This window comes from Felis catus, chromosome X (genome assembly GCF_018350175.1).
Source record: "Felis catus isolate Fca126 chromosome X, F.catus_Fca126_mat1.0, whole genome shotgun sequence".
NCBI lineage: Eukaryota > Metazoa > Chordata > Mammalia > Carnivora > Felidae > Felis > Felis catus.
Genome location: NC_058386.1, coordinates 18,471,077 through 18,490,383, shown reverse-complemented (window position 1 = coordinate 18,490,383; position 19,307 = coordinate 18,471,077). Strand labels below are relative to the sequence as shown.

Below are 19,307 nucleotides of genomic sequence, written 5' to 3'. Positions count from 1 at the left end.
GCATCCAGGAAAGGATGGTGGAGACACCACAGACATGGAAGAAAAAGGTCCTTTCTATACAATGTTGCCTTGTGCCAGTCGGCTCCTTGCATCTGCCTGTCACTGTGCAGATGTGGATATGATTATCATTTGCTACTAATTCATAAATTTCAGAGGTTTCATGTGGCTTTCCAATAATGCTCAAAGGTAAAGGAGAAAGGAGTGCCAATTACAAATGATGACAACCTACAAGGGGCAATAATTTCTTTAGTTTATGCATATTCTGCTCTTGTGCTTAAATCTCATCAGGATACACAGCATATTCTATATTTTGCATTATTAGGAAAGCATAGCCTTTTTAAAAAAATCTAAAGATATGCCAGCATAGAGAAAAACACAGCTTAAGCATTGCATAATCCTTGAAATCATATAAAGGAATCAGGCAGCCAAGCTCTGGAGTCCTAACTGGCTGAATCCTAACTTGGCAGCATGTATAATCATCTTCAGAGCAGAGCTCACACCTCCAGGGAGAGCATCTCAAGATGGTGAATAAAGAAGTGACAGAGGGGAGAGGCTATGAAGCAATTCCTGTAACTATCATGGCAGCTACAGCAATCCTGATCTAAATGCAAAGATAATTTCAGTGAAATTACAAGGTCTTTTTTTTCCATGCTATTCCATCACCAATGGGAACAATTATTTATTTATGGCAAGCTATCACAGCAAGGCATGGGGGAAATTTTTCAATCAGCACTCACACTGCTTTGGATAATCTTCAATCTATGGTGATGCCACTATGCAAAGATAATAGCAACAATTAACATCTGTATCATCAACATTATCATAAAAGCAGCCGCTTATACAATGAATCAGTACTTACCATTATTATCAAATCCATGTGTAAATTCATGTCCAACAATTACTCCTATAGCTCCATAACTCAGAGATCTATGGTATAAATATATAATTTGGAGAAAATTAGAAGCATGAACCTCAGAGCATAATCGTTTGATTTTTCTTAATGAAAAGCCAAGATAATCTGTTTTCTAGTAACCGCAATTTATAACCACACCCTCAAAATTGTAAAAAAAAGAAAAAATCTAAACACACCCTTCTCATTGAAATGGACAAAGAAAATCAATTGTAATACTGCCACAATGACCATGTATGAAATTAGGGATGCAAAAGAGATGGCTTCTAAAGTCCCTTCTAGCCCTAAGGTTTCTATGATTCTGTATCGGCTCTAGCCACTTTATATTTATAAACATCCAAAGCAGCAGCAGGGTTTGAGAAGACCCTGTCTGTAAACATACCATTTATTTTTTATCTGAGAACTGTTGAAAAATCACTATAGGCTTAGAAGTTAAATTGTTTCCCAAATGCAATCATAAAAAAGGAACAGAGCAGAGATTGAAAGAGATCACTGCTTTCAAAGGTAGTCACATTCCCTTGCTTCTGTGAAAGACAAGCTTATGAGTGAATGGCAAAGATCATGAAGACTTAACCAGATTTGGAAATTGCAGAATCATAAGCCAACAGTGGTTGTTTCGTGGTGCTGTTAGGTAGCAGTAGAGAACTGAAACAATATATTAATGATATATGAAGAAATCCATAAGGAGGCTTCTGGATGTTTGTGTGTGTGTGTGTGTGTATGTGTACACACACACGTGCCCTCCCCTCCCTCCAGGATTCTGGGTCAATAGGTCTGTCATAAGACTCAAAAATTTGCATTTCTAACAAGTTCTAAGGAGAGGCTGAGGTGCGTGTGCACGTGCGTGTGTGTGTGTGTGTGTGTGTGTGTGTGTGTGTGTGTCTGGGACCTCTCTCAACTCTAAGTTCCATGAAGGCCAAACCCTTATCAGTTTGATCCACTACTCAATTCTCTGTACCTAGTATACAGTAAAAAAGTAACAATCATTTAATCGGTTAATTAACTTTACCATTTCATGCAAGTGATAGGTCTACAGGTAATTTAGTTATTTACCACGTGGATGAGGATTAAAGACAACTTAAAATCCTTGTTATGAGGATTCTTTCTGAGATTTGCAATTATGCTGGAAATATTTTGCAGTTGCCTCCTGACATGCAACATCAAAGTCATCCAGCAAATGGAAAGGACCCGTAAGTGGAAAGAATGAGAATATTTGAAGCAACATGTTATTACAGGACATTATGATCCTTAACATGTTAATTGTTTGTCTCAACTATAACCAAAGAAGGGCTTTAAGATTTCATTTTTCCCCTTGGTGGCAATTCTTTCCTTTGTTATTTCTTTCCTGCAAGGTAATTTGCATTTGAACAAAAACGCTTCCTACTGTTTTTATATCATTGCAAACCTTCATTAAAGAAGTAAGAGTAAAATTATGCATTTCAATCATGGAGCTATCATGGCAGTGTGGGACAAACTTGTAATTTTACATTGTGCTAGTTTCTGCAGCAGTAGCTGTCACTATGCAGCCTGTGACATTTCGTTTTTTCATACCTCTCAGCCCTGACAACAGGACTCAGTCCTCTACCACCCTTGGTCAATGCTGTTGACCGGAGGAATTTCAGCGATGAACAATGGAAGCTTACAGGAACTGCTCTACAATAAATGTCCCTTAAGAAGGGCTGCTCCAAAGAGCTTCCTCTTTGCAAAGGGTAATAGAGAACTCAGAAAATGACTGAATTATTCCAAGTTCCAATACTCAGTCACATAATCGTGATCCTTTGGACAGGAGACAAGAAAAGGCAATTCTCTATGACTGAGCCTTACAATGATCATATTTCATAATGCTCAGTTCACATCTTCCATTTTATCAACGGCCATAATTATCAACGGCGATATGACATAATTAGCATGTCATAAAAATAAATAAGTAAACTCGCATGCTTTTTGAAATGTGACTGGCTGGCCAGAAACAAGAAGGCTGCTGCAGAGAAAACTCCAGCCTTCCAAAAATGAAATGGCAAAGATGACAATTTTTGCACCTACTCAGTTGCTCTTCTGTTCTTACTGCCCCATGGGTTTAACACATGCACTGGATTTTGCTGTCAAGAAGAGGACAGCCAGACTTCTGTCTGGAGCAACCATGATCTCATGCTGTCAACAAGGAAGGGCCACTTTGCCTGAATCAGAGGCAAGGGCCTACCTAGTCCACAGTCCCATTCCAAAAGTCACAGGACTTCTCCTTGGGCATTTCCAATAAGCAGGGGCTCATGAGGGGGACGTTCGCTCAGGAGGTTCTAAATAAAACAGCTCTCCTTAACACTGAACTGGAATCTTTCCTACAGCTGCTATCTATTGGTCTAGTAGAGTCTCTAGCTGAATACCCTCTGTCCCCCTGAGTACAGCAAGTTGTCTACCACCTTCACTCTCCTTCAGTAATGTAAAGACACTTACAAGGTTCCCCCTCCAGTGTCCTCAAGTTCTTTCAATTGCTTTTCTTTAGTCAGGGATTCTAGACCAGCATTTCCCAAAACATAGGGAAAGGGGGAGTTTAGGAACCGCTGGATTAAACACATTTCAATAGGTTTCCTTCTTGCGGAACTTCTTGGAAATTTTTATGCTGCTGAGTGTTGTAATTCTCCAAAACAAAAGGGAGGATGACCGACCTCTATTACTGCATTGTGGAACACACACTTTGGGATGTTGTCTAGGGCTACTGATAGTCCTGATTCATTCCTCTAAAAACACTTTAGCTTGTTGATATCCCCATAATTAGAGCCAACATTCAGGCAAGGACTAAGCTGACCAGGGTGAACACAAAGGATGCCCATTGGCTGAATCTGGAGGCTATCCATCCAAAACAGATGTATGGAAAGCCATCTCAGTGGACTGCGATTCCCATGTCTCCAGCATCTCGATCTTTCCAATGCCAAATACCCAAAAGACGCTTAATAATTACTCACGGAGCAGATATAGTAATACAGGGTGGAAGGCTTCAGTGAGGACATAGATTCTTTAGGATAAAAAATACAAATCTCTCTCCCACCCAAATACCAAATATGGCTCAGCATAAGGTTGAGCTAACAGACACTAATATTATTTCCCAAGTTCCTATGAGTTTGACTTTTATATCAGAAAACCATGCTTACAGACCCAATAAACAAATTCACTTAATCAGTAACTTCAAAACCTAACCAGATGATTTCCAAGTCTCCAGGTACCTAACAATAATAAGAGAAGTGCACTCAAATTGCTAATGATAAGCAGAATCAAAGAATTTGAGCACATTTTTAGTTTGAAGAGAATTTAGACAATATTTAGCCTAGATATTTATTTTTATAGAAATATCTGCAAATTTTTAATCTTAATAATAGGGAAAATTGATTCCAAATATCTAAACACCAATAAAAACTATGCAGCTGAGGACTGGGATGATATTAATGGATTTGGCTAATACAAACCAAGAATTTTCATTTATCCTAACGCAGTGCTTCCCTATAGTAGTCTTTATTGAAGCCTGCTCCTGTCTCCTCACCACTCGCCAGTTTTGAGCACACAATCCAAAAGCTTCCAACTGCCAACACCTGAAACTACTTGCCTAAGGACTTTTTCTGGCTACTAGGGCCCTCTGGGCCTAGACTGGGCAATGCCAGAGAGTTATTACAGCTGTTGGCAGCCCTCAAATCAGTGAGGGAAGGGGAGTTGATAAATGCCCCAGCTCCCTTGCCCCTGCAGTAGGACTACACTGAAGCAAGTTCTACAGGTCCTTGCCAGGGCTGAGCCCCAGCTGGTCACAGTGGTAACTGGCTTTGTAACACATGTGTGGTAGGTAGAACAATGGCCCCCAAAAGAAGTCCACAGGCTAACGCCCAGAAGTCATGAATATGTTATTATGTAGCAAAGGGGAATTAAGGTTGCTAATCACCTGAGTGAAAAATATGTAGAGTGTCCTAGATTATCTGGGAGCAGCCAATACAATCACAAGGGTCCTTCAAAGTAGAGGAGAAGGCAGAAGAGGAGAGTCAGAAGGAGATGTGAATATGAATCAACAGTCACAGAAATGCAACTCTGCTAGTTTGGAAGACAGAGGAAGGGGCCATGAGCCAAGGAATGTGGGCTGACTCTAAAAGCTAGAAAAGGCAAGAAAAAAGATTCTTCCCTAGAGCTTCCAGAAAGGAATACAGCCCTGCCAACACCTGTTGTTTAGCCCAGTGGGACCGGGGTTGGACTTCTGACCTACAGAACTATAAGCCAGTAAGTTTGGGAAAAATATGGCAGCCACAGTAAACTCCTAAAACATTCATTATTGGCTTCCTTCCCACCCTGTCTCACTTCTCCACTCTTCCGCCACTGTTTCCTGGTGTCACCTCCCATAACAACTCCTTGAACTCAAATCCTTGTCACAGGATCTGCTTTTGAGGAATCACAAATCAAAACATTCCTACCATATTTCTCTTATTTTTATAAGTATGTGATCCCCTATGTTTTTAACCTACAAATAATATTTAAATTGTCATTTATTCAAACCAAGACAGAAAACACTATATGTCTACAATCAAGAATAAATTTTCTGTGTATTAAACCACCAGAACAAAGAAAGGCACATAATAAAAGTGGTAATATTACCAACAATGAATATTATCAGACTTCTCACTATATGTAAATTGTGAATTACCATCTGTTGACCGTAATGACCTTCAATATCTCTAACTTCAGAGAGTATCAGTTTTTGGCCTATTGTATAACTACCAAGGTTTTATTTTTAAAGACAAATTTGATAATCTTTACTTGTTCAAAAACTTCAATATTTTCTATTGCTCATTAATGACGGCTCCTTACCTGGCACTTAGAGCTTTCCAATATAAAACATCAACCTTCTTTTGTAGATGCCCTTTCCACTATTTCCCTTTGTATACTAATTGGACCAACCAAACAAAATCTTTGCTTTCTATAGGTACTTTTCTTTTCTCACATCATTTCTTCCATTTCTTCCATGGTTTTAGACCCATCACCATCAACTCAAATCCCAACAATCCTTTGAGGTCCACATATTTGTCCTATAAGTCAATGCATGAGTGAATAAATGCACAAAGGTTAAAGTCCCCTGTGTGGACTCTGCCTTTGCTGTCCAGTCACACACCCTGGTAAAAAGAATCAGGAAAAAAATTCCTAAAATGAGGAAAGTACGACTGACCCACACCAGGTTCCATGCTCTCCTATTGCTGAACAACCACTGGCATTGGTTTTTGTTTTTGTGACTTTATATTCTACTCTCAGCCAAAGCAGCATGTTCCTCCTTACTTGTCAATAACTGTTTTTTTCATTAATTTACCTACCGAGGATATTCCGTTCCCCAAAAAAAAGGCTTCTGCAGCTCTCCTGCTGGAAATCCTGGGAGAAAGACAGACAAAATTTTAAGAGATATAGAAATTGATTTAACGATGAGTCCTTGGTTCAAGCTTCAGCCTGGAAGTCTCAAAGGCCCATCTGAAAGGTACTCCTCATGAAGCTGGGAGCACTCAAGAGATTCACTGTTTCTAAAATGATATGAATTCAACAGAGTTTGAAACAAGTGCATCACAATAGTTTCAAGGAAACTACTTTGCATGAATACGCTATTGGCATTGTCCACCCTGCCGTGAACTGGGTTCCTCCATAGCATGTGCAGGAAGCTTCTGGCAGTCCAGCAGCTTCCCCTGATACAGGAAGGGCCAGCTACATGGACACTCAACCTGTGGGCCCCATTTGCACACAGCATTCTTGAGGATTCCCAGGAGCACGGAACTCCAGTAGACCCACAATGTGGGGGGATTCCGTGAGACTCAAAGTGAGTACAAGGTAAGCATAATACATCCAGGACTGAGTAGATGGGAGCTCTGACAGCCCCAAGAGGGCTCTTTCTATTGGAACCAGGATTTGCTTTGATCACTAAAAAAAAGGCAGCAGCACTCTAAGAAACATGAATGACCAGGGAACTCTATCAGATCCTTTCTTACTTTTGTTACTTCCCTGTATTAACCAATCACATACACTGAAAATGACACACAAGGAAAGGGAAAGACAGGGCGACCCATAGTGTCTTTTCCTTTTTTAGTCCTTCCTTGCTCATGAATAAACTGAAGGTGGAGAGTGTTAGGAGAATCCATGTGTATTAAGAAATGACATAAAAACAGGTGGGATCAGTTTTGTGCAGCATTTCCATTGTTATGGCAAGAACAGAATACCTATGCATGTATAAGCTGCAAAATAGAAACTGCGTAATTTTAGTGATCCCACATCCAAGTTAAAAGCTCTTATATTTTCATTTAAAATGGGCATTGCACAATATAAAGGTGAACAGTAAAAATATGCTGATGACTTAAAACGTTTTTCTTACAACTTACAATAGCATTGAATAGCAAATAAACCAAGGCAAGTCTAGAGAAAAAGAAGCCACAGAATGCAGGATAAAGCTTCATACTTGAGCACCCTTAATGGCACTCTTTTCCAGCTTTCTGAACAGGGGCCCCCATATTTTCAATTTGCAGTGGGTCGTACAAGCCACGCATCTGGCTTTGTGCAGATGAGTGTGAGAAATGCCTTGCTTTGCAATTCCAACTCTCCACTAAATTTATCACCCTGGGCTGATGCTATGAGCTGCACCTGTAAGTCGTAACTATCGGAAATGCAAAGAATAGTAACAAAAGACACACACACACACACACACACACACACACACACGGAAGGAGGGGGAGAGAGGGGAGGAGAGGGAGAGGGAGAGGGAGAGGGAGAGGGAGAGGGGGAGAGAGAGAGAGAGAGAGAGAGAGAGAGAGAGAGAGAGAGAGAGAGAGAGAGAGAGAGAGAGCGCTCTGCCTTCTGCAATGTCCTTGGCTGTTGCAGAGCCACTGCTTTCGACCCCCTTTGAGACCGAAAACTCTTTTATGAGTTAAAATGTTTTCAGGGCACCTGGGTGGCTCAGCCGTTAAGCATTTATTTGAGTCTTGATTTCTGATCAGGTCATGAGCTCATGGTTCATGGGATTGAGCCCCGTGTCAGACTCTGCGCTGACAGTATGGAGCCTGCTTGGGATTCTCTTTGTCTCTCCCTCTCTTTCTGCCCCTCTCCCACACATGCTCTCTCTCAAACAAACATTAAAAAAATAAATAAATACAATGTTTTCTCTTCACTCTCTCCCTCTCAACATTCTGTCTACCTCCCCATCATGAAAGGACACTACAAAAAGTGAGGGCAAGAAAACAAGTTCTTAATTCAGAAGTGAAATGTTAACCTCATTATAATTATTATAAATGTTAACTATTGTTTCTATTTTCTTAACATCAGTTTGAGATTTCAAGGTCCAAAAACCTCACTGCCAAACAGAGGTGGATCCAGCTAGCAGTTCTCCCTCTTCCTGCAGCTTTCATATAAAGGAAAATGCATCTGACTTTGAAGGGGTGACATCATATTAATCTTCCTAATTTTTACATTTCCTTAAATTTCTTTTTGCATCTTTACATGAATATCCCACCCTCTTTTCTGATGATTACTTTCAGTAAGTCATTCTGAGTTGGAGATATATATGCAAATATATATTACATATATATGCAAATCACAGTGTTCATTTGAAAGTCTCGTCTCCCACTGTAAATCATCAAAAAGCAATGATGGGGTGCCTGGGTGGCTCAGTCTGTTGAGTGTCTGACTTTGCCTCAGGTCATGATCTCACAGCTCGTGAGTTCGAGCCCTGCGTCAGGCTCTGTGCTGACAGCTCGGAGCCTGGAGCCTGCTTGGATTCTGTGTCTTCCTCCCCGCCCCAGCTCCTTCTGGCCCTCCCCTGCTCACGCTTTCTCTCTCTTGCTCTTTCTCTCAAAAATAAATAAACATTCAAAAAAATTTTTTTAAAGCAATGATATCTCCTAATAGGAACAATGATCATAAACCAATGTGATCTAATTAGGAAATCATTATGACTTTCCTGCCTGGTACTGTGCCCAGCTGGAAGCAATTCTGTCCACTGCCAACCTCTTCACAGGAAGACATCTGACATGTGACACCTGCGTGCGCCTCCATTTCTGCGGCTTTTGCTGCGAGGGGCCCCAGACCAGCAGGCCACGGCCATCACGCTCCTCTGAGCAGATGTCCGCTCGGCTTGTCGGGGCCAGGGGACCCTATGCTGACCAACAGGAGAATCTAATGCCCTCAGGGCTGCTTCACTGAAGTGAACGGATTAACAGTGGAAGCTACAGTTTTGGAGGTGTCGACTGGCTCCAGTGAAAGATCAAAGCCGCACAGAGTGAACTGGTATCTTATCTCACGAGGTGGGAAGTTGTAGTTAGCAAAGGTAAAAGTAAAAAATAATTAAACAGAAAGAAAATGCTTTTCTCTTCTCTCCCTTTTTAATAGGCTTTTGTTTTTTGTTTCTTTTGCAAATCCATTTTATTTCCTTTTTTCCCCATCTCAGCACCACTTCACTACCTGTTTTATACTTTCAAAGCTCCTTTTTTCTATCAGTATATTTACGGGAGGCACTTCTCATAATGTCCATGTGTGTGTATGTACATATACATATGCCTACACACGTATCACGTCCCGACACATTATGCATACATACATACAAACATATATAGATATACCTATGAGAGGAGAGAGAGAGGGAGAAGAAGGAAAAAGACATATAACTAGCAGATCGGCAAAAACCAAAAAGTGTGATAACAGGTAATCCTGGCCAGGGTGTGGGATGCATGTTGGTGTGAGAGCCAACTGTTGCAAGCATTTTGATGAGCAGTTTAGTCATCTCCTAAGGCTGTAAATGCCATTTTCAAAAATATGAGTGACTACATGCTGACATTGGAAAAAGTATCTAAAAGATATTATTAAGTGAAAGAAATAGTAAGTGGAAAACCAGCATTCGGTTGTGTATGTGGCCCTTCTATGTGAAAGATATACATATATTTATATATAATTCTGCTATAACACTTACACTGAAAAGGCAAATTTGATCCAAGGTCATTGATATATTGGGACAAAACACTGGGGCGTAACTCCAATTTCACGTTTGCTTATGCACAATTTCGTGCTCAAGAAATGCTAAGTGAAAGCAGAAAAACTCATCAAATGAACCAAACCACACAGGAATACACAAAACGCACACATCTCAACCTGGACCGGTTACCGCGGTTCACCGCGTGTGTTAGAAGCCACAGCCACCCACACCTGGTGTTAAAATTTCCCTTCCAATTTCACATCACCCTCCTTCACACACTGCGAAGCCCTCCAGCACCCGCTTCCACAAGCAAACTTCAGGTCTTTTCGGGGGAAAATGCCGTATGTGCTGTAGTTTTATGTATTTGCTCAACATGTTTAAGACTGTGCTATCCTTTTTCTCTTCCAAATTTTTATTTGAATTCTAGTCTGTGCTATCATTTTTATTAGGATCCTGGCTTTTGTTTTCCTGTGTCACCGATAATGTTTTATTTTTATTTTGTAATTTAATTTTTAGAGACAGGACGCGTGCGAGCGGGTGAGAGAAGAAGAGGGAGAGAAAGAATCTTCAGCACACTGCATGCTCAGCGCAGAGCCCAACGTGAGGCTCGATCCCATAATCCTGGGATCATGACCTGAGCAGAAATCCAGGGCTGGACGCTCAACTGACTGAGCCACCCAGGTGACCCACTGACAACGTTTTTGATTGTTGTGTCCCTAACCCCACTTCTCCCATAAGCCTGTGGCTTTTATTGCACAATCTTGCATAACACAGCAATGCTTAGGAACACACAGGTCACATTATAGAACTAATGTATATGTACATGTATGCATCTATGTGTATATGGACACATATACATTCCTGCCAGTGGTTCTCAAGTTTCATCATGCATCAGGATCACCTAGATGAAATAGGTGGCTTATTGAAAGAGATGGCTGGGCCCCACCCTCAGAGTTTCAGAGTTAGTAGGCCCGGAAAGGAGGCTAAGAATTTGCATCTTTACCAAGTTCTCCTGTGATGCTGAAGCTGCTGGTCTGGGAGGCACACTTTAACAACCATTGCCCAAGCACTGGCTCATGTGCACTTTGCGGTCATGGCTAAATATGTTCACTGCTGCGTTGCTGTAACTGAGAAAAGTGTGCAACAAGCTAAATGTCCAACAGGAGAAAAACGGCTTCAATATGGCATAACCATATTATGGAATGCTTTGAAGCAAATGAAAATAAAGAGGTAGGTCTTAGTATTCTAGCATGGAAAAATCTCCAAGACATGTTGTTGGAAGAAAGCAAGGCACAGATACAAATATATAAATATAATTTCAATTTTTTAAATAAGTGCCATATTAAAATGCACAGAAAAGGTCTATGAAATATGTATCAAAGTGATCATAGTGGCTGCTTCTTGACGGTAACTAGGACTTGGGGTGGTGCGTGGTTAAGGGAGTTTTGGACATGAACGTAATGTTTTAAATATTAACTAGTCAAAGGTAATCAACTCGTGTAATGAAAATTAACTTTTAGAAATAAACGTGTGCATATTATAGAAAATTCTTCTAAAGGTTAGACAAAATCTATTTACAGTTAACTAAGCTTATGCAGTAGTAATTTGGCTCTTGCATTTGTCAACACCAGCAAATTTTATTCCTATTTCAAGCAAAAATACAAATTGTGGTTATGTAATTCAAAAGACTAAAATTCTGACAAAACTTCGCACTCTCTTTGAAAATCAATTGATCATAAATGTAAAGGTTATTTCTGGACTCTCAGTTCTATTCCTATTTTATTCTTTTTGGGACTGTTATAGATTGAATTGATTTCTTAACATCATTTCTGGTTTACTCATTGATACTGTATAGAAATATAATAGATTTTTGTATGAAGATCTTGTATCTTACCGAATTACTGAACACATTTAATAGTCCTAATTTTTTAATGTATTCCTTTGTATTTCTATTCATAAGATCATATCATCGGCACATAGAGATCATGTAATTCCTTTCTTGCAAGTATAGATAACTTTTATTTCATTTTCTTGCTCACTGTAGCCTTTTAAAAATGAAAATGTTCTTAAAATATAAAAAAATAAACTCTGACAAAAGAAAATATTCCTATCTATATGTTATAATCACCTCATTATTTGCTAGAAAAAAATTCTCTCTTTCAAACCTGTACCTAGGAAAACCACTAAATCCTGCTTTTGGTTTCTTACTTGGGTCAAACCTTTCTTTTTTGCTCGAGTGTCTCATAACTCTCACATCAGAAAATACTGACTAACCTCGAGTGCTTCTGTTTAGAACTGCACTGCCAAAGAACTCATCACTTTCAGTGGGCAATTAACCCCAGCAGGAGCAACTAATTGACCTTTAAAGTCATAAAGTTATATTTTAACTGTATTTATAGCTTTCCAAGAAAACTTAAATGCCTCGACATGTTTGGGTTTTGATGTCCATTTTATTACTGGAAAACTGCACTAATTAGGTTCTTTAGTAGAGACAAATAAAGAGAAGAAAACAAAAGAAGCCCATTATCTCATAGCTGACACCCAAGAAAACAAATACATACTTAGAGATAGCAAATTCACACTGTATGAAGAGATATGAACAAAATTAATAATCTCCCTTTCTTCCCACTTCTCTCTCCCCATCCTGAAACTTTCTTTCCACTACTATCTACATAGCTTGCTTCAGATATTTATTCAAATGGCACTTTCTCATCAAGGACTTCCCTAGTGCTTTTTAAAGGAGAGAGGTGTTATCCTATCCGCTTTCTTGCTTTACCTCTCACCGTAATACCATCAGCTGTGATACTGTACATTTTACTTACTCTGCATAAATTATGGTGTTTTTCCCGAACTACAATGCATGCTCCATAACAAAAGAGATTTTTATTTCCACTATTCTTTCACTCCAGAGCCAGAACAACACCTGCCATGTGATAAGCTCTCAGTAACTATCTATTGAGTGAATGGAATCTGCACCTTGTGGAACGTGAAGGTCTAACTGGAGTTAATTAAGCATTACCTATGATTATGAGTATATACTGTGAGCCAAAGTCTAAAACATTACATGCTAACTATTAGTACCACCAGTGTGCTACTTCTTGAAGTTTCTATACTCAATACCAGAGCAAAGGCATGTTCCATTATTCAAGTTCTGTTTTTCATTTTCCTTCTGGATTAAGGACTTTGCTGGTTCCTTCCTCTTGCATTTATGGCAGAAATAGCATAGTTGGTCAGCACTTTTCTTCCCCCAACAAACTCTCAACCAGAATGCAGATTTTAACAAGATGAAAAGCCCTGCCCAGCTCCCTGCAAGTTCCATCACCCCTGTGTACTCTTAGCCCTCCCTACTGCCAAGGAATAAAGGAAAACATTCTCCCTTTTTATGGCTGTGTCATGTGCTGAAAAGAGAAATCAGACAAAACACTGGTTTAGATCAGAGTCCTTCAGTCCTGACAATACTGAATGAATATATTCTCTTTTCCCTATATTATCTTCATGCTTTTATGTATTGCCGTGTTAAGTTCCATGTTCATAAAAGCATATGATTCAAGACAGTAACCATATAGCCAATATTTTGAAAGCATTACTTTCCAAAGTTTTCTGTTTTGTGTAAGTTTGGGGGATTTTTTTTATATCAACACTTACAAATGGTGATTATTTTAAGACAACTGTCATCAGACTCACATCTTTTCCTATTGTTTCCATGTTTGGTCAGATTTAACAAAATAGGAGGCCTCCAACTTTCTCTTGCCAGACTTCAAAGCTCAGATGCACTGCTTCTTCCTTTCCTCTTTAGCAAACTTTTGTAAATACACTTATACAATGCAAAGCAACTCAAATTCAACTAAATTTGGGAGTACATTCTTGAATTCAATCTCTCTTTTGACCCTTTTGAAGGATTAGCGAATTATTGGTGAATTTGTACAGCTAGGATCCCTCCAGCAGCCTCTGGGGCAGAAATGGCACATCCAGGGCCAAATGATGAAGTTCAGTTGAGAAAAGGGTGACTCGGGGGGCTGAATCCTAAAGGAGAATCCCGTGCGCTGGAGAACATGCAGGCCAAAGTACATACTGGCTGGTTTAACTCAATCCATTTCCATACTGGCTGTTGCTGGTTTCTCCAGCGATGTACTTGGATTTTCCATTGAGCGTGTCTGTGTCTGCTTTCTTTTCACTATGGGTGTCTGTGGTATTTTTGCTAAGGGGCTGGCTACATCAATACAATGTATTATATTATTAGTTTTGTGAAATAATAGGATATTTAGTTTTGGCATGGATTTACTGATGTATTAACATGACTTTAGTCCATGCTATGACAGTTATTTTCAAAAGTCTTAAGTGTATGCTTATATTACTGAACTAATCCTCGTATTTCCAAACTTAGTGCTGATCTATCTTAGCAACATTATACTTCTTGGTGAGATTCACTTGTAGTTACTTCTGCTCACTTGATTATTTTACTTATTCTATGCAAAAGCTCCTAGTTCTACCACTAAATGAACATATCTTGTAACCCTAATTTTAGAGGTGTTAATATATTTAAATACCATCATAAAAACTACCGGGTTATGATGATGCAATTTCTATACATAGTCATGGACCACTGACATTTACTAAGCACCTACAATGTTCAAAGCCACAAAAGTAAGCTTTGAACATACGAATGTCCTCAAAAAACCTACTACCTAGTGAAGGAAAAGGGATATAACCAAAAAAAAATTCTATTTTGCGACATCTAAAAAGGCAAACTGATACCAAACCAAAGCTCTTTGAAAGTGTATTTTTAAATGAAAATATGTTCTAAATTCAGTAAAGATGCATAGAAGTGTTTTGGGGAGAGGGGGGTAACTATACACATGTGTACATTAATGAATAAAAGATACAGCTTGTGAAATCACTTGAGGTTTGAGGTAGGAATGGTTTAGGAGAATGGCACTCAACATGTGGTCATGGTCCAGCAGCATCAGCCTCACCTGGACAGGACGCTTGTTAGAGATACAAATTATTGGGCCTGACCCCAGACCTGTCAAATCAGGAACTCCGGGAGCGGGGTCCAGAGTTTTCAGCAGGTCCCCCAGGTTATTCTGGTGCATGCTGGTTGATACGTACTTGTTTAGGTCAGGATAAGGATTCACATCTGCAACTGTACATGAGAATCCCTTGGAGAGCTTGTAAAAAATAGACCCTTGCCAAAGCTCCACCCCACAGTCATCAAGCCACAGTCTCAGATGGAGCCCTGCACATGAGTATGTTTTTAAAAGCCCCTCAGGTAATTCTAATATACCAAGAAATTCAGAACTCTCGACTTAGGAAAAATAAAGCACTGCCTGTATTTAACTTAAATGATATATATCTATAAATAAGCCCTTCTGCCTCATTCTCCTCTCTTCACTGTTTCTCAATACTGTGCATGTAACATACAACTAGATACTTTTCTCATAATTTTGTAGACTACACTTTCAAAAGTAAAACTTTACATGACTAACAAATTATCATTGCACAAAGGACAAAAATAGTTTTAATTGCAACTGCTTTGGAAATCTGGAATGAATGCCCACTCTAAGAGGGAATGAGTGTTCTATCTATCTTATTCAGGATTAGTTCTCATAATCAGATAAGCTGGACACCATTCTCCTAGAATCTAGGGGACCATCAGTTGGGACATGGAAATTACTGCAATTACAAAGCACTTCTGGTTATATTTTGTGCTGTAAAGGGATTTCATTGTCATCACTGCTAAGATTAATAGTGGCTTTTTTTTTCAATTTGGCATCTTGCAATAGTTTGGTGAATGCCAACCTTCCCCTTTCCAGAAAGTATCAAGTGCTAACAGCTGTGACTCATGTCAAGGGATTCAGCAAGATGCCTTAGCCATCTGCTGGCTTCCTACAGGTAACCTCCCGCCACCTTATCTATCAGCCTGAACGGACAAGCAGAAAGCTTCTAAAATCTGTCCTCCATCTTGAAATTTCCTCTTCTGGTGCTTCTATTCTTTATCTGCCATAATTACCTTTAGGCTGCAACAAAGAGAACCTCCTCTCTTTTAGCAGGGTGACCAACCATCCCTGTTTGCCCAGGTCTGAGGGAGCTCCTGGCATCTGGAACTTTCAGTGATAAAATTGGGACAGTCCCAGGCAAGCAGGACAAGTTAGTCCCCCTACCTTTACCCAACCAAATTGACCTCTTTTGCATTTGCTGCATTTTGTATAGCTCAGTAGATCTCAAACTGCGGCATCTAGCAGAGATTTGATGGTTAAAATCTTAAAATATAAACTGCTAGTCCCACAACCCAGAGTTTGATTCCACAGGTCAGAGGTGGGACCAGTTGATGCTCATGTATCACAAGTGATGCTGAGACTGATGATCCAGGGACAACACTTTTGGAACCACTGCTATAGTTCAGTGGGCAGAGAAAACACAAATCTCCTCCCACTATGAAGCTCACTAACTCATATTCTACTATTATTCCAACAGGTCATTTCATACACACAATTGCTGTCCTAGGTATTCAAAACTGACACTAAAGGCAGTGATGATTAGCCCAGGCCTGGAAATAACAGCAGGTTCTCAGAAAATACTTGTCTGGGTTCATTGATCCATATCTGGGTTTAAGATAATAGTCTTAAGAATGAAAATATGACTGAGGCACCTGGGTGGCTGAGTCAGTGAGGCATCTGACTTCAGCTCAGGTCATGATCTCACAGTTTGTGGGTTCAAGCCCCACATCCGGCTCTGTGCTGACAGCTCGGAGCCTGGAGCCTGCTTCAGATGCTGTGTCTTCCTCTCTCTGACCCTCCCCTACTTGTGCGTGCTCTCTTTATTTCTCTCTCTCTCTCAAAAGTAAATAAACATTAAAGAAAAGAATTAACACATGACTAACATTTTCCCTTAGGTCAATTCGACAAAAAAAAAAAAAAAAAAAAAAGTTTCTTTCATCTCCTCCAACAGCATCTTGACAATGAATAACTCAGTAAAAGAAAACCATCTCATCTACTGTTAATGGAAATATAAATTGGTACCACTTTTCTCAAGAGAAGTCAGGTAAGCTATATTTAAAAACCCTTATACTGGACATACCATTTGACTCAGTAATTCCTCCACATCTAGGAATTTACCCTAGAGAAAAAAACTCAGATTTGCACAAAAACAGAGACCCAAAACTTATCAGAGTTTTTTTTTTTAAATAGAGAAACAAACAGCCCACGTGTCTATTAGTAGATAACTAAAGAAATCAAGGTGTTTTCATTTGGTGGAATACTATGTATGATGACTTAAAATTACAAGGAGTAAATGGGGAAAAAAATCATGTTACAATGTTCAGTGAAGGAAAAGCAGTATTTGATGAGTACATATTTAGTTTCAATTTTGAAATGTGTAGATAAATGTAAGTTTGAGAGGTATTCAACAAAATCTTTAAAGGGTGAAACAAACTTTAAAACTTCTTAGCTTAAAAACATGCAAGAGAGACAAGAAAGGATCCGAGAAAATCTTCAGAAACAACCGCAAAACAATAAAATGGCAATAAATACATATCTATCAATAATTACTTTGAATGTAAATGGACTACATGCTCCAATTAAAGGACATAAGGTGATGGAATGGATAAAAAAGCAAGACCCACCTATGTGATACCTACAAAACTCATTTCAGACCTAAAGACACATGTGCATTGAAAATGAAGGGATGGAAAAGCTTTAATCATGCAAATGCAAGTGAAAAGAAAGCCAGGGTAGCAATACTTATATCAGACAGAATAGAGTTTAAAACAAAGACTGTAACAAGAGACAAAAAAAAAGGATACTATCTAATAATAAAGGGGACAATCCAATAAGAAGATGTAACTATTCTAAATATGCACCAAACGTAGGAGCACCCAAATACATAAAACAGTTACTAACATAAAGGAACTAATCGATAATAATACAATAATAGTAGGTAACTTTAACACCCCACTTACAACAATGGACAGATCATCTAAACAGAAAATCAACAAGGAAACGATGACTTTGAATGACACGCTGCACCAGATGGAATTAACAGATATGCTCAGAACATTCCATCCTGAAACAGCAGAATGCATACTCTTTTAAAGTGCACATGGTACGTTCTCCAGAAGAGATCACATGTTAGCCCACAAAACCAGCCTCACCAAATTCAAGAAGAACCAAGTCATACCATGCCTCTTTTCTGATCACAAATACATGGAGTTTAAACAATATGCTACTAAACAATGAATGGGTCAACCAGGCAATCCAGTAAGAAAATTTTAAAAATACATAGCAACAAATGAAAATGAAAACACAAAGGTCCAAAATCTTTGGGATGCAGCAAAAGAGGTTCTAAGAGGGAACTATGTAGTAATACAGGCCAACCTCAAGAAGCAAGGAAAATCTCAAATAAACAACCTAACCTTACACCTAAAATAACTCGAAAAACAACAAAAGACAAAACCTAAAACCAGCAGAAGGAGGGAAATAATATACATCAGAGCAGAAATAAATGACATAGAAACTAAAAAAAAAAAAAAAAAAAAAAAAAAAAAAAAAAAAAAGAATAGATCAATGTAACCAGGAGCTGATTCTTTGAAAAAAAAAAAAAAATCAATAAAACTGATAAATGTCTAGCCACACTTATCAAGAAAGAGAAAGGATTCAAATAAATAAAATCACAAATGAGAGAGGATAGATCATAACCAATACCACAGACATACAATCATGAGAGAATATTATGAAAAACTCTATGCCAACAAATTGGACAATCTAGAAAAAATGGATAAATTCTTAGAAACATATAAACTACCAAAACCGAACAGGAAGAAATATAAAATTTGGACAGACCAATAACCAGCAAACAAATTGAATCCGTAATAATAATAATAATAACAATAATAATAATAATAATAATAATCTCCCAACAAACAAAAGCCCAAAACCAGATGGCTTCACAGGTGAGTTTTACCAAACATTTAAAGAAGAATTAATACCTATTCTTCCCAAACTATTCCAGAAATTACAAGTGGAAGGAAAACTTCCAAATTCATTCTATAAGGCCAGCATTATCCTGATACCAAAACCAGCTGATGAGCCAATATCCCTAAATCAAAGACCTAAATGTGAGACCTGAAACCATAAAAATCCTAGAGAACACAGGCAGTAACCTCTTTGACACTGGCCATAGTAACTTCTTTCTAGATCAGTCTCCTGAGGGAAGGGAAAAAAAAGCAAAAATAGAAAACAGTGTGGAGGTTCCTCAGAAAATTAAAAATAGTTCTACCCTATGACCCAGCAATAGCACTGCTAGGAATTTACCCAAGGGATACAGGAGTACTGATGCATAGGGGCAATTGTACCCCAATGTTTATAGCAGCACTCTCAACAATAGCCAAATTATGGAAAGAGCCTAAATGTCCATCAACTGATGAATGGATAAAGAAATTGT

At 38.9% G+C, this 19,307-nt stretch overlaps 1 protein-coding gene across 4 annotated transcripts in view; it reads right to left on the bottom strand.

Annotated features, from left to right (window-relative positions):
* PHEX (phosphate regulating endopeptidase homolog X-linked) overlaps positions 1-19,307 on the bottom strand; it is a 220,965-nt gene that overhangs the window by 20,258 nt on the left and 181,400 nt on the right. For all 4 annotated transcript variants that reach the window (XM_045050691.1, XM_045050690.1, XM_045050693.1 and 1 more), the window contains 2 exons: positions 6,244-6,298; positions 860-927 (listed from right to left, as the gene is read on the bottom strand). In XM_045050691.1, coding sequence (XP_044906626.1) covers positions 860-927; positions 6,244-6,298 — 123 coding nt within the window. The remainder of the gene's footprint in view (positions 1-859; positions 928-6,243; positions 6,299-19,307) is intronic.